This window comes from Toxoplasma gondii, chromosome VIII (genome assembly GCF_000006565.2).
Source record: "Toxoplasma gondii ME49 chromosome VIII, whole genome shotgun sequence".
Lineage (NCBI taxonomy): Eukaryota > Apicomplexa > Conoidasida > Eucoccidiorida > Sarcocystidae > Toxoplasma > Toxoplasma gondii.
The window spans coordinates 246323-261813 of NC_031476.1; the positions used below are offsets into that span (position 1 = coordinate 246323).

Genomic DNA, 15491 nt, shown 5'->3' on the forward strand with positions numbered 1-15491 from the left:
AGGGCACCTAAAACAGTGTGGCCGCTACCGAGCTGCTGGCAACCAACAATGTAGCACAGAATTAGTGGCCGAGAACAGAGGAAAAGTTACGCAAACTGATTGACAACTTAGGAAACAGCTTGAATTTCTTTATCGCCGGTACCGCTTACCTAAGTCACAGTCACCCCGGCGCGGATGCGTGGTGGTACAATATGTACTACTGCACTGGTGCCCATCCTCACTGCTGAACCCGGGCAACCTTATAACGTTGGCTTTAAGAGTATAAACGTTGCAGACTTCGCGAGAGAATATAGCTTATTCGCGGATCCAAAATCAGAAACACTTTTGTGCGCTTACCTGCGCCCTGAAAAAATACGGGAATTGAGGAATACCGCAGAAGCCGCGCATGCTTTCCCTTGCCCTGGCTGAAAATGGAAATGCTTGAGCAAAATCCGGGGTCTATCAAAAAAGAGGAACAAGCAATGGCTGTGCTCGGAGGAAAGAATGCACACAGCTTTTCTTTGATGTGGTAGTTCACTTGTGTTAACCCAGAGACATAACAGAGGGAAAAGCAATAGGTAACCGGGACACTGTGAACGGTAGCCTCGCTGAAACAATTCTTGGTGAACTGCTCAGAGTCTTGTGGTCAGGTATCCGTCACTTTGGGCTATGTTTCGACAGCCACAGTTGAGTGAATTCCCCACTTGCAAAGGTCTAAAGTAATTCAAGAGCCGAAGCGACGAAGACAGACAAGCATATGCGTTTCATGCCCTCAACTCTCTTTCGCGCCGGGTCGAGCAATCTTAAGATAAGCACACGGGACGGATATAAAGGTATCCTATACGTTTTTGCCAGGAGATACGTCGGGCATAACTGGGACTTCTGACTTAACAGAAGTCACAGGGAAGGAAGCAAGCCTAGCATCACTGTTTCACAGCAAGTCCCTACTCCGTTAGTCTGCCTGTCACCACAGTTCTTCAGCTGGCCGATTGAGATAAAGTCAGTTGTGCGTATTTGTAATGAAGATCGACCTCTTAAAAGTGGAGTGTAACTGGCGTTGCCACTGGTAAAGTGGGAATTCCTACGGATTCTTTCCGCATTTAACCTTCGCTTCTCGGCTGTGTGTGCCTGTTCATGTCGCACATTGGCGAGATGCCAGAAGAGCGCGCCATTGATATTTGTGGCTGCTGTAAGATGATCTGCTGGTTTCCCCAAGTGCATAGAGAAGCTTTTGAATCAACTTCCTCCTGGCGATATTTCTCGAGTAGCAAGGACGGGGACACATTCACGACGCCGGTGCATGCGGCACACCATTTCGCTGCCTCTCCATTCTCTAATGCTTCTTCCTGGCAAATCATAACGTAACCATGTAGCTTGCAAAATTTCCTTGCATCCACCACTGCGTCGCCGGCGACCCGTCTACTACCACAGCAAAGGATCAGAAATGCCACTGCGAAAGTATCTGTAGTAGCCATCTGTATGTCTACGCACTTGGGGTCACCCACGCAAGCTGAGCCTTGTGTGAACTTGCAGTTGCGTGGGAGCTTTCCGGCTTCCACAGAACAGTTGTGAATCAGGTAAGTTCTCCAGAGGCGTTTCGGTCTCTCTCAGGCGACAGCCGTCTTCGCACCGTCATCAGTTGTTGGTGGCTTGCTGCTTTCCTTATTAGCTAGGATCGAGTGATCGCTTTTGGGGCTCTAAAGCGTGAAAGGAAAGCACAGGATGCTGCGACAAATGCGAGCGCCTCTCGCTGGCCTTACTGCCGCGAGACAGAAAACATCACAACCTAGGAAAAAAACGGGACGATGCACCTCATATTTCCCTAGAAATGCTCACGCAAGACAGATGCAATTGACACACGCTTTTTGCACGCTCGTCAGAGTCGTTGCCCTGAACGAGAATTCTTGTTCATTTGCACCGCCGCAGGTACTGCCAACCACCCTATTACGAATCCTTTTCCGAGGACATGATGTCAAGGATCTTCTTGCCATTTGGATGGTTCCAAGTTAACGTTTTGAGGTAGTGAATGATGTCAACTCGATCCTGGAAGTTGGCAATTCCAAAGAAGTTCATGCCGACTACACCATTGATGAACATCTTGGGGTTTTTCATGTACCTGCATCCAAGCAAAATAAAACCGACCAACACAATTTCGTTAACAAGGCAAATTACCTTTTGTTCCCATGTCCTCCTCAATCGACACCGTGTAGCAGCGAAACTACAAAAAGACGAGCCCGATGGAGCATTTGCGTTCAGGAAACGCCCATAGTTCGATGAATCCTCTGCGCGGTGGTTAGTTTCAGTCCTCCACGCCATGACCGTCATACGCTGCGACTTCGTTCCACTGCAACTGACAAAGCAGCCGCGGCAATTCCATGCTGAAACAGTTTCCACTGAAGTTGCGGCTGCATCCCAAACTGCGGAATTTCCCGACAGGAACCGGCAGGAAATGCTGCAAATCCACTGCCTGAAATTCTCTCGCTCTGAACGGGACAAAAAAATAGCTGGGCAGACCGTCGCTTTGCTGCCACGGACAACTTGGCGTAAAAACGACTTTTTTGAGGCTCTTTTGCCCACGCATAAGACAAGGGTTGCGCGACAGAAAGTGCTCATTACCTCATGAGGTTCGCATCATTCCACACGACGCCGGAATCGAGGATATGGGAGCTGATGGGCGAACACGAGGAGTCTTTCTCGACCCCGGCTGTCCTCATGTAGACATTCCAGAGAGTGGGTCCCCACGAAGTATTACCGGCGATCAAATGTCTGCCGTCAGGAAAGATCGAGTGGCACTGAGCGCAGTGTTTCTTGAACAGTTTCGCTCCGCGGACGGCGTCTCCGGGCGGCGCGACGAATCCATCAGAAACCTCGTCGTCCTCCACAAAGCGCGACGGCCGGACAGTTTTGCCATTTGAGGAGCCAGGTTTCTGCGCCATGGCTGTATGCTGGGGTACAAATGCTAAAACGCGACTAAATCCAGCTGTTCCTGGTAAATGGTCTGCAGGGGGGTCCTCACCGGACACACAAGCGGGAGATACGGAAAGCTATGTACGTTCAACGGACACAAACGCTGCGTCAGAGCGCGGTTTCAAAACTCTCTGGAGCGCTTTTTCTTCGTTTTAAGCGGAGAGGGTTGAAACAGGTATCTGTTTCATCGGGGATGCCGCTGGATTGCGAGGTACGTTTCGCGCAAGCTTGCAATTCGCAGAACGGAGTTCAGTACCTGAAAATGAAGGGTACGGCGACTGGAAGTCCTCGTCCCCCGGCAAAGCTCTCAAATCACTGGAAACGCTGTTCGCGTCAACACAGGAGACAAACAAACCACACAAAGGAATGACAATCACCCGCAAGTAGGTGTCGAGAAGAGCGATCGGTGGCAGCTGAGGAACAGCCGTACCAAGCTGGTGCGACAGCGAGGGGTGATTGGCGTCCCCGTCCGTGTGTCTTACCGAGGTTTTCGTTTACCGGATCCAAGTTCTACTGCGTCCGCACAGCATAGTTAAGACGACAGTTGGGGAATTATAACCAACTGCACACCATGTATTATGATAACAAAGAGAACTAGGGCAATCTGGGGTTTTTCTTTGTAGGCCGATTTTGGAGGAGCTGCGAGGGGAAAGCTCGAGCGAATGCCCCACCACCGCAATACTTAGCGGAGAGAACTGCGCAGGAAATCCAGGTACCTTTGAAACTGTCGCAAACTCTAAACTACCTGTGCGGGAAAAAATCTGCGAACAAAGATGCGTCGGGCAGCGGTATGGACCATACTGTAGATCCGCGGCTTCGATACTGCAGAACGCTCCGAAGCGAAACGCACGTGATGCACACACTGTCCTTTTTCGAGTTGAGAAAGCATGTTGGTCACTGGTAGGTGTTCACTGTTCGAAGAGCCTGACTCAAAAACGTGAAGTCGAGAAGGGGAAGTGCAGCAGGCATCACCGATTGACCACTGCGAGCCGTGGATTTTTTCGCGTCCGCGTGGCAACCCAAATTCGTCTTTACCCACTGGGCAAAATTGAAGTGATCTGCACTCTGTTTGTCTACCGGATGCACGATGTAAAAGGTAATTTCTGCTTATGTTTTCTGTCGACACAGAGAGATACGAACCGTCTGGGATGGCGAAGGGCCGTAGCTTCAACAGCTACATCCCAGATGCTTGCCGGCGTTCAAGAGTTCTACTTTACACGTCAGATTGCTTCTGTCCGAATGCAGTCCATATAGACGGAGCATTCAGTCAAAACATTCCCGGTGTTAATCACATCTGAGCCAATTTGTCTGAGCGTAGTCTACTGCCTCAGGGGCAATTCGAAAGAAAACTGCACTTCCAAACTTCCTCCCGTGGCGCCTTTCACTTAATGAACATCTGCAGCACGGCTTTCCACTTTCAGTATGCACCCGAAAGCTCGCTGGCGTAGATCCATCTAAGGTGGTACCTCTAAAGACCTCACTATTGTACTAGAAGATCTTCCATAGTGTACCTCTGCGTTTACCCAGAGTTTCACAGCTTGCGTCGAAAGACTCAAGATAGAGAACCTCGTGGCAGTATCCACGTGCTATCCCCGAAAAGAGAGTGCTGACGACTGTCGCTGAGCCTGGTCAACCAGCAACTCCAGGAGAGGTCCACATACACAGAAGTACTTTCGTTACTTCATATGTATATATATATATATATATATATATATATATATTAGGGAGTGTGTGTGTAGCTTATGGGGTAGACGCGACTTGTCAACCAGCGACTGCTCTGGAAAAGTGGTGCTGCTTCATGGTAACATGTGAGCATTCTACATTCGAACGCGGTGACAGCAGTCAGAGAGACAGCGAGAAGAGCGAGACACTCTGAGAGAAGTCTGGATATGACAGCAGCTACAAGATACAGACAGCCGAGTTCGTTGGATTGCTAGACTCCTCCACCACCCGACTGGACTAAGCAAAACCATGTGGTGGAAAAAGGCGAACAAGAAACAGCAGACAGTAGGACGCTGAACGAGCAGTGACACAGCAGGCTACGCGCGAGAACAGCGAATAAGAGTGTAGCATACTTTTGCTGTTCTTCCCCCCACGCTGCTTCCTTTAAACGTTTACTTATAGGAAGGGATACACTCAAATCCGAACAGAGAACGCAAGAATTTGCAGTTCTTTTACGTAGTTGAATTACATCACGTATACTTTGGTAAACGTTCCTCTTCGTTCCTTCCTTCCAGGCGTGTGTCAACACTGCTCCCCTGCATGCATTCTGAGATTCCACTGTTGCCGATTTTCAGCAACGCCACGCAAATTCAGCAGCTCTCGCCTTTTGAATCGTTCTCGAGAAGTGCTCCCCGAACATGGTCCAGAGATTTCCCGACCAAACGTCAGTTTCACTCCTTTCTTAAAGATTACATCTCAGTTTCTCTGAAAACAACCGGAACAGAGTCAAATGGAGATCGGGACTAGCTGCCAGTGTGTCCTCTAAGAGGACAAAGAAACCACCCCTTTCTTCTCCTCTTGCCGCTGTCTCCCTTCTTCTTCCTCTGCCGGAGCCGAGACCGAAAACTGTAAAGAAAAGTTGGACTTTGTCTCTTCCGGAAACCGTATTTCTTCCGGTTTCTCGGGAGAAACACCCGGGTCGGCCGTCGTTTTCTGGTAGCCCTCTAACTCTTCGCGACTGTTTGACTTGACTTTCTCGTCGTGCAGTCTCGTCTGTGGCGTCGAAGAAATGTCGCAGTCGCGATCCTTCTCGCCTCGGCCGCCTTCACTTTTTTTAGCAGTGGCATCCCCCTCGGACGACGCACACTCTGAAACTGCATGCTTCTCGGCCGCCCCGTCCACCTCGCCTGCTCGCTCGACCGATTCTTCTCTTTCTCCAGGAGACAAAAGAAGCCTTTCCGCCGCCTGCAGTTCTCTACACTGGTCTCGACAAGAGGTCGAGGAGGCACATGGAACCGACGAACAGATAAGATCCGACAAAGGCGCAGAAGCAAGGGAAGAGGAGGAATACGAGGAAGAGGAAAGAGCAGAGGATGAAGAAGAGGAAGTTAGCGACGCCGAAGGCGAGGAAAGAGTGGAGAGGAACGAACTGGCAGAGGGCGAAGAAGAGCTAGAAACAGACGCTTGTTCAGACGAAGGCGGTGGAACTGCGGAGGCATCATGTGGAGCGTCAGTGGCAAGGATGGGCACTGCCGCAATACGCGGAATTGGAGGCAAAGGGATTGCTCGAATGCCCTACGAAAAAACAATCGAAACACGATACGGCTACAAACCAACGTAGAAAATCATCCGCATGCATCAAACAATACACGCGACGACCTTCTTCGATCTACGCCTCCATCACACGCTGAGCTGCGACGGAATATAGCACCAACATGCATGCTGTTTTGATTTTCTGTTCGTCGCACACACACTCTCTCACCCTCGTTTCAGCCTCACAGTTTTTACACATACATTCCTGTTTATGGACATAACGCATGTACACAAACGCTTCTACTAAGTCCAAGCATATATATATATATATATGTATATAAATATATATTGAGATGTATAGACGTATTTGCACGCATGCACATGGGCATAGAAAAAAAGAAGAAATCCATGACGCTGGACACAACGCACGGAGCCCCGTATATATATATATATATGCAGGTGAAGCTAGGTGTGGAGACAGAGAAGATCGAAATGGCTGAGAAGACACGCTCACTGGACAAGCCGAACTTGGATAGAGAGACCTTTTCACTTCCTCACCATCATGTCGATGACACAGCGGAGACCGCGTTCGATGAGTCGACCAATGAACCCTGGGACTTGGTGCCCTCCAACAGTGAGTAAGAAGTCTGGAACTGGAGAAACATGGAAACGAAGACGATAGCAATCTGAAAATGGCTATGAAAATGCACGTTACCGCCTTCTTAAAACCGGGTGCTCTCTAATTCTCTTCCAGCGGAAAACAGCTTTCGCCCTCTACAGAGTGACCTAAGAAACTTAGTCGCACATATACATTTACAGACATATATACACATAAATACACACGCATACACATACAGACACATATGCATATATATATATATACATGAACGTATATACACAAAGATATATCTACGTGCATGTAGTTATATATATATATATATTTGTATATAGATACGAAGATGTATGTCAGTGACGGGTCACACGCGGCTTATGGTTTCCATGGACTTTTAGGAAAAATGTGTCTCGTCTTTGACTCCTCGTCATCTCTCCTCACCCACCTCTCTCTCCTGTCCTCACAAGCGCCGACTGAGCGACCCCGGAGCACCTCGGTTTCTCTATGACTGTTCAAAAGACCTCCTGACCGATTTGCGTTCACAGAGCTCTCGACAAAAGGCTAGAACATCACAGATGCATGCGCATCCCCCATATAACACATACCTTTATATGGTCAAGAGATAAATATATATATATATATTTATGCTGTTGCTTGCGTATAGAAAATAGTTGGAGATAGAAGGTACTGCTTGTCTCGGTTTGAAGCTTCACGAGTCAAAGGTGCATGCAATAAATCTTCCAGAAGGGCCGTCGCCGGCAAGTGCGACAGATCTTCTCTCCGAGTTTCCTCCCCGATCCTAATGCAGGTCGACGAAGCCTTACTTTCGAGGTGGAAGGCGGCGATGGGAGAGAGGTTGAGGGCGGCAGCCTGAGTCATGCCCCAGAGAGTCGCAGCTGCGATGGAAGGCTCTGACGCGAGCGCCACAGATTCTTCAGCCAACATTTCAACCGCGACCGCTGCAGCGATCTCTTCGTCGGTTCGCGGCGGAGCAGACGCGGGAGGGGACACCGGCGCCTCTCTCCGTTCCTCCGTCTCTTCTCGATCTCCCCGTCTGTCTCCCTCGGTCAGTGAGGTAGCCGAAGAATCGCGACATGCGCCTCCGGCTGAGGGCGCAGGAGCGTCCGGGGGAGCCTGCGCAGGAAGGCCTTCGCGCGCCGAGGCGATGCCTGTCTCCGACTCCTCCCGCGCAGCGGAGATAACGAAGGAACCAGCGTCTCCGGCGCCGGGAGACCCAGCTCGGGCGGCTGCCTGGCGCAAGTACGGCGCCATAGCGGACTGAATCACGGAGGCAGGGAGAGGCGAAAAGGAGTTGAAGAGGTCAGCCGCTGCAGAGACTGTTTGCGGATCTGTCGACGGCAGGGCCAAGATGACGACGAGCGGTGTGTATGGCTCTGCATGCACCGAAAAGAGACGAAAAGCGCTCTGGACAGTGCTCCGAAGGGGTGCCTCGTGACGCAATTCTGCAGGCCATCCTGCGGTCGCGCAAGCGAGCCCCAACGTCAGACGCAGACAAAGACCACGCGCAAACAGCCGTGAAAGGCAGAGAAAGACAGATAAACGCATGCACTATATATTTGCAAGGACTGACGCATGCTCGTACGTGTACATACACATATACATACATATATACACACACATATATATATATATGTATAGATGTTTATATTTATATGTATATATATGTGTGGACAATGGAGAGAGAACAGGTTTGGGAACACGCACAGAAACAGAAATTTGGGACCGCTGATGAACGCGAGGCCCGTCTGACACTCACCATCGAAGTCGTCGTCGTCCGAATCTTCGACGAGCTCCGTAGCGCCCTCATCTCGTCGAGCTCGCCCCGAAGCCGCCTCTGCAGCTGCAGCAGCGATCACAGAAGCTGCAGCAGCAGCTCCAGACAAAGTCGAGGGCACAGAAGACGAAAAGGAAAAAGAGGAAGAAGAGGAAGATGAGGAGGAAGAAGAGGAAGAAGGAGAAGAAGAGGAAGAGGAAGAAGAGGGAGAAGAAGAGGAAGAGGAAGAAGAGGAAGGAGAAGAAGAGGGAGAAGAAGAAGAGGAAGGAGAAGAAGAGGGAGAAGAAGAGGAAGAAGAAGAGGAAGAGGAAGAAGAGGAAGGAGAAGAAGAGGGAGAAGAAGAGCAAGAAGGAGAAGAAGAGGGAGAAGGAGAAGAGGAAGAAGAAGATGAGGAGGCAGAAGGAGAAGAGGAAGAGGAAAAAGACGGCACCCGCTCGACGGATTGCGCAAGAGGTGACCTTGGCACAGTGAGGGTGGCAAGAAGAGGAGACTCATGAGTTCCAGAGAGCAACGCGGAAGAGGACGAGGAGGCAGAGCCTGTAGAAACGGAGACGCAGCTGTGAGAAGCCGCGGACGACTGGGGAGTCGAGACCGATGAGATGGGAGACTCAGAAGAAGAATCGAGTGCAGGAGACGAAGCTGCGGAGGCGCCGTCAGCAGAGGAAAGAGAGACGCCGACAGCCGACTGAAGCGTCCCCACATCAGAAGCGAAACTATTGGAGACAGCTGGCAAACAAGAACGGCCTTCGCCTGGGTGAGCGCTTGAACTACTTGCAGCTACAAACGTGTGTCGTGGAGAAGAAGAGGAAGACGAAGACGAAGAAGAGGAGGAAGAAGACGAAGAAGAGGAGGAAGAAGAGGAAGAAGAGGAGGGAGAAGAGGAAGAAGAGGAGGAAGAAGAGGAAGAAGAAGAGGAAGAAGAGGAGGAAGAAGAGGAAGAAGAGGAGGAAGAAGAGGAAGAAGAAGCGGATGAAGAAGAAGTTGATTCTTCGGCGGCTTGTGTGCGGTTTTGGATGCCTGTCTGTCCACCTTCCGTCCGAGCTGTTGAGGCAGAAGTTCGGGAAGGAAGAGCTGGGGCTCGGCAGCTGAAGGAAAAAGAAAAGTGGAGTGCGAGCAAATGAAACGCCATGCATGTGCAAGTATTCACATCTGTACCTATCGCCTTCACTTTCTACACTTCCGTGAATACACAATGGTCACACATGCAGCCGTAAGTAAGACACAAATATATATATATATATATCGACATATGTGACGAATAGAGACGCAACACGGATGCAATGCCTACACTGCTTGTATGCATATATATATATATATGTATATATGTAGAGAGAGATGATTAGGTACAAGTTCCTGTGGCGATTGGTGTTTGTTTCCTACACGGGGCAGATGATGTTTGAACTGGCCGTGAGCCACTGCTGGAGACAGGCGAAATGGAAGCTGTGGCTGCAGGGGAGGCGTTTGAAGCCTTCGCCTCTTCGGCGACTCTCTCGACAAATGACACAGAAGAATCGATCCGAATCCGTTTCGCCATCTCCAGCTTCGTCGCTCCCTGCATCTGGCAAGACGCTTCCCAAAGTTCGACAAACGAGGAGGTGATTCCGCAAAGCCTGACTCTGAAGGCAGCGAGACAAAGCGCGACCAAATGCATGCACGCAGCCGACCGTAACATCTAGCGACACCTGAAACACAAGCATCCACCACTCTGCACACGCGTATGTATGCATATGCATATATATATGCATATATATATGCATACATATGTATATATATATATATGAGTGTTTGTGTAGGTGGTAAAGCTGCAGACGAAAGGTGAATACGCCTTGTTTTCGCAGGTAGCTGGGTAAAGATTCACATGCGTAACTACGTATTTTTGTGTGTAGTTAAATGGAGACAGATGCACATGCAGAACCAGACACCAGAGCTTTGTGTTGGGGAGCGAATCAAGATGGTGCGCATGCAAAAACGACCACCCGTCCATGGAGACAAGGGCGTCTCGAGGCATGTGCCGACAGATGTAGATCTTTCTGTTTGCAGGCGTCCAGTCCGTTGCCCGCATTTGCGGAGGAGGAGAAGCAAAAGGAGCCGGCAGAAATCCGTGTGAATCTGCAACTAAGCAGCGACTTCAAAAGCGAGACGCATCCGCGTATGCACAGTCTGAACAGAACTGCGGGCGGGTTCTTCAGATTCGGCTGTACGTACAGCTTGGTGAATGAGGCCGAACGCATTCTTCATGCGCATGAAGAGAAGAAGATCTGCAACGTGCAGAAGGCCGCTTGCTCCCTGCTGCCACACGAAAAACTGCTGAAGAATCAGGAGGACTCCAGTGGTGATGCGCATGAACTGCGTGCTCACCATGACGGCGGACCAGTACAACTGAAACACACATCGCATGCACGCCCCATCGGCGCCCACAATCTCAGACACAAAAAGAAAAGTCTAACGGAAAAAAAGATCTCGTTCACGTCTATCCAAATATACAAATGCATATGATTATGTAAATATATATATATATATATGTACATGTGTATCTGTATGTTTGTGTATGTATGTATACCTGTATATATGTATACGTATATATATATATATATATATATGTATATATGTATATATGTATGTATACAAATACGAATGCTGGCATGTGTGCGCATACAGTGGACAGAGAGATTGCAAGGAGGGGAACAGAGAAGCGGCATCTTGGCAGAGAAGGGCCAGATTTCGACGGAGAGATTTACACACGAAACAACTTACGTGGTGAGAAGGACTGACGAGGAGAGAAAGCTGCACCGTGATGCACGCAAGGGAGAGTGCCACCGCCTGCAGAGTCAAAGAGAAGCCAGGAGGCCGGAAACAAAGTCTCAAATGTACAGAGGTGCAGCCGTCGCCACATCTCTTCACACGGCCCTTGCGTCAATGTGCAGGTTTGAAAGAAAGACGCCAGGAAAGAAAGAGGAGCGGCAGAGACGCAAGCACCTGCCTTTCTTTACACACAAGCATCCCCTTAGACAGAAGCGCCAAGAGAGTCTACGTTCAAAACGGGAGGTCTGTTCGTGCGTATGTCGGTCGTGAGGACTGCACGTTCAGAAGAAACCTGTCAAAAAGGTTGGTTTCGAAAGACTCCAGGTTTCCATCTTTTCCGGACTGCACGAAGTCTCTCGGGGCGAAGCGAACAGAGAAAGCCATCGCAGAGAGAAGCCAACGACGCTAGGGCGCAGGGACGGAAATCGAGAGAGAGCCATCGACCGGATGTCTCGCCAGCTCGACACAGGACTGGAAGGACTGTCGAAACTTCCTCTCTCCCCGCAGGCAGAAAGACGTTCCTACATCGTAAAGAAGGACGAGCTTGGTTTTCGCGTGGACGTCGTGAAAGACTACACTTGCGCCCAGAAAGAGCCAGGAAAACGTAACCCAGAGAATCGCCATCGAGTAGAGAAAGAAAGAGCATGTTGGACTGCCGGAGCGCGCGTCTGTCGGAACGGGATTGTTCAGTCGGTCTTTGATCACCCGAAGCGACGCCGCAAGAAACACTGGAGGTGTCAGCTGCCGCAAAACACAAACATGCATTTACACAAAAGTTTTCTCCATCCGTCTACACACCAACTTTTGGATCTGTATTTACCGAAGGTCACGCATACGCATATCGTGCGTCTATCTGCCCGTCTCTCCGTGCATGCGCATGTACCTCTACTTCTCTCTGTCGGAAAACGCTCAGCACCGATAAACAGAGCAGCGAGACAAATAAACGCAATGCTTCGCAGATGCACGCAAGCAACGCTTGCTAAGTCCTCACCACGCATACTGGCGCAGACACAGAGGCAACACATAGAGAGAGATTGAACATATACAGACGCAGAACCCCACAGATGCAAAGAGATACAAGTATGCATACATCTATGTATATACAAAGAGAGATAGAGACAGGAATCCATAGAAAGAGAGATCCATAGATAGACGGATTTATAGTTATGTAGACACACAAAGACACAGAGATAAAGATACGCAGTTGGATACATGGATGTACAGATAAGAGATACGTATATGAATACTCCTATATGTGTGCAGATGCATGCGTTTCTGTCGAAAAGCAGATATGTTGACACAGAGAAATGTGCGAGAAGGAAGAGAATCACTTGCCCAGATAAGCCAGTAGAGGGCCTCTCGGACGTCGTACGCGATTGCCACCACGAGCATCACAGCTTGCACCTGACTCACAGCCGCACAATCACACACGAAAAACATGCATGCGATGTGCACTTCACGCGCGTGCATACACCATATATATATATATATATATGCATATATATATATATCCCGTATAAATATATGAGATATACAGATTTGCAGTTTGAAGCATGCGTACGATTTGCCTCTTGATTCATCTCTTCTGTCTTCCCTCTCGCTTTGATGAAATGTCCACAGGCGAAAAAGCATCCTGCAAAAAGCTCTGGGATCTGGTTAACGTATGGATATGTATACATATACATCCGTATGTGCCCATGTGTGCTGACAAATACCTATATATAAGAAGATGTAACAATGAATATGTGGATGCAAGTATACAGATGTGCGTATACAAGCATTTGTATGCTGATAGATGCAGACACATGTGTATAGGTCTCTGTGCATATATATATATATATATATATATATATGTATATATGTATATATATACGTATGTGTGTGTATTTAGGTCCCTGTATATGGTTACTGACAATCGATGTCCTCCGAGTGTGCGCCTCATTTTCTGAATTTTCTGCATGGGCGCGGGAGCTGTGCGCTCCAGAGACGCCTTACTGTCTTTTCAGCAATTTTTTCTTTCGCTCGGTTGCGTTCGAAGACTCGGAGCTTGCCGATGAAAAGCCGCATTGAGCCTTCCATGACGAGGTAGCTGGAGAAGGTCAGGAGAAGCCAGGCAAGCAGCAGAGACCTGGGGAGAGGAGAAGCATACTCACGGGCGGAATCCGATGGAGAAACAGAGAGGGAAACACGAAGACAGACACAGAAAGAGACAGAGATGCTCAAAGGAAATGCACGCGGCACATGGAGAGAACCACACAGAGAGAGAGGCGAATCAGAAAAAAATAGAGAAAGAGAGATGCAGATCCCCCCCCCCCCCCACTCCCCTCCCGCCACGAGATCGAGACAGACATAGACGAAGATAGAACAGATCGACAGAGACAAACAGAGAGTGAGGCAGAGATCGACAGAGGCAGAGATCGACAGAGGCAGAGATCGACAGAGGCAGAGATAGACTGAGGCAGAGATCGACATAGGCAGAGACAGAGACAGAGGCAGAGATAGACTGAGGTAGAGACAGAGACAGAGGCACAGATCGACAGAGGCAGAGATCGACAGAGGCAGAGATCGACAGAGGCAGAGATCGACAGAGGCAGAGATAGACTGAGGTAGAGACAGAGGCAGAGATAGACTGAGGTAGAGACAGAGACAGAGGCAGAGATCGACAGAGGCAGAGATCGACAGAGGCAGAGATCGACAGAGGCAGAGATAGACTGAGGCAGAGATCGACATAGGCAGAGACAGAGACAGAGGCAGAGATAGACAGAGGCAGAGACAGAGGCAGAGGCAGATGTGCACAAGGCAAATTGAGTAGACGCATCGGCAGCTTACTCGACACCTTGACTCCATTCAGCGAGAGACCTCGTGGTCATGAGAGAGTGAACGCATGCAGCTGCGGCAGCCCCCCAACCGAGCAAGCCACCTTGAAGAGACCAAACCGGTCCATTCGCGTTTCGACGAGTGCCTCGTTCTGGCGGGTCTGCCATTTTTCTGCAGGAACTTCGCTTTTCTTCTCGATTCGACGGATTCCGGGTGTGACGCGTACGAAGAAGGCTTCTTCCTCAGTCCATGTGATGCATCTCCCTTCTCTTCTCCGTTTCTTCCTCGGTCTCCCCTCCTCGTTCGCTTCTTCTCCTTACCCTCTCCTCCACCTCTTCCCTCCTCTCCCTCTCGCTCCTCCTCTCCCTCTCGCTCCTCCTCTCCTTTTGCTTCTTCTCCTCTTGCTTCTTCTCTCTTCTCAGTGTTCCGCTGTCCCTTGTCTGCGGTCTGTTGCATGTGAGTTAGTTTCTGTGTTTCCTCTGCTCTCCCCCCGCCGGCTTGTCTTTCGAGTGTGACGCCCTCTGATCTTTGCGTGACCTGTCCTCTGGCATCTGAAAGAGGAGAGTCTCTCTTGTTTGCTGTCTGGCCGCAGAAGCGCTCGTGGAAGGACGAACTCGCGCAAGTTACTGGCAGGCTTCGTCGCAGGAATCTCCTGAAAGGAGCAAAAGACAACAAACGAGGCAGGCGCGATCGGAGGAAGACACGCGAGAAGAAGCGTCGTCCAGAGGGCGAAGAAAAAGAGGAGACGGACAGCAGAAAGAGAAGAAACGAGAGGAGAAACGAAGAACCCAGCAAGAGCGGCCTCTGTTTCCGAGATTTCGCGCGTCGCTTGCAAAGCGTGTGTCTCCCGGGACGAAGGGAAGACAAAGAAGGTGAGAAAGGACCTCTGGAAAGAAGACTTTTGAGTTCTTCTTTACCCAGGGAACTGAAGAAAAAACGGCAAGACGTGCCGGTCGTTGCCAACGCTTAAACGGAGAGTCGGCTGTCTCTCTGACAGGAGGAAGAAGCAAACAGAGACTTCAAGAAGACTTCGTCTAGTCTAGGAACGGTGGAACGAAAAGAAAGACGCTGTGTGGTCCGAAAGCCGCGTGGCGGAGTCACTGGCTGAGGAAAAGACAAAGATAAAGTCTCGTGTAGAGAGCCGGGTTTTTCAGAGAAGAAACGACAGCCAGAAGTGAACAGGAAAGAGAAAGAAAAGCTCATTCATCGAAAAGCGATGAAAGAGAGAAGTGTGTCGCGCTGGCGGGTACCTCGAAAAAAAGCAGGCAAAGTTGACGATGGCGGGGGCACTTGGTCTGTTTTCTTTTGCGCTGGATCTTTGCT

General features: G+C 49.8%; 2 protein-coding genes across 2 annotated transcripts; both read right to left on the reverse strand.

Annotated features, from left to right (window-relative positions):
- Nucleotides 1-1623: 1623 nt before the first annotated feature.
- TGME49_229420 (cytochrome c, putative) lies at nt 1624-3314 on the reverse strand. Its single transcript, XM_002367845.2, has 2 exons — nt 2596-3314; nt 1624-2095 (listed from the first exon to the last, which is right to left on the reverse strand). The coding sequence occupies exons 1-2, from the start codon at nt 2913-2915 to the stop codon at nt 1924-1926; spliced, it is 492 nt and encodes a 163-aa protein (XP_002367886.1). The 5' UTR covers nt 2916-3314; the 3' UTR covers nt 1624-1923.
- Nucleotides 3315-5049: 1735 nt separating this feature from the next.
- On the reverse strand, nt 5050-14335 carry TGME49_229440 (zinc finger, C3HC4 type (RING finger) domain-containing protein; the record flags this gene model as incomplete). Its single annotated transcript, XM_018780233.1, has 11 exons — nt 5050-6183; nt 6700-6794; nt 7579-8148; nt 8532-9634; nt 9930-10165; nt 10755-10928; nt 11304-11369; nt 11877-12092; nt 12687-12755; nt 13347-13479; nt 14181-14335. 11 exons carry the CDS (start codon nt 14333-14335, stop codon nt 5431-5433), a joined length of 3570 nt encoding a protein of 1189 aa, XP_018636909.1. The 3' UTR covers nt 5050-5430.
- Between the last annotated feature and the right edge of the window lie 1156 nt (nt 14336-15491).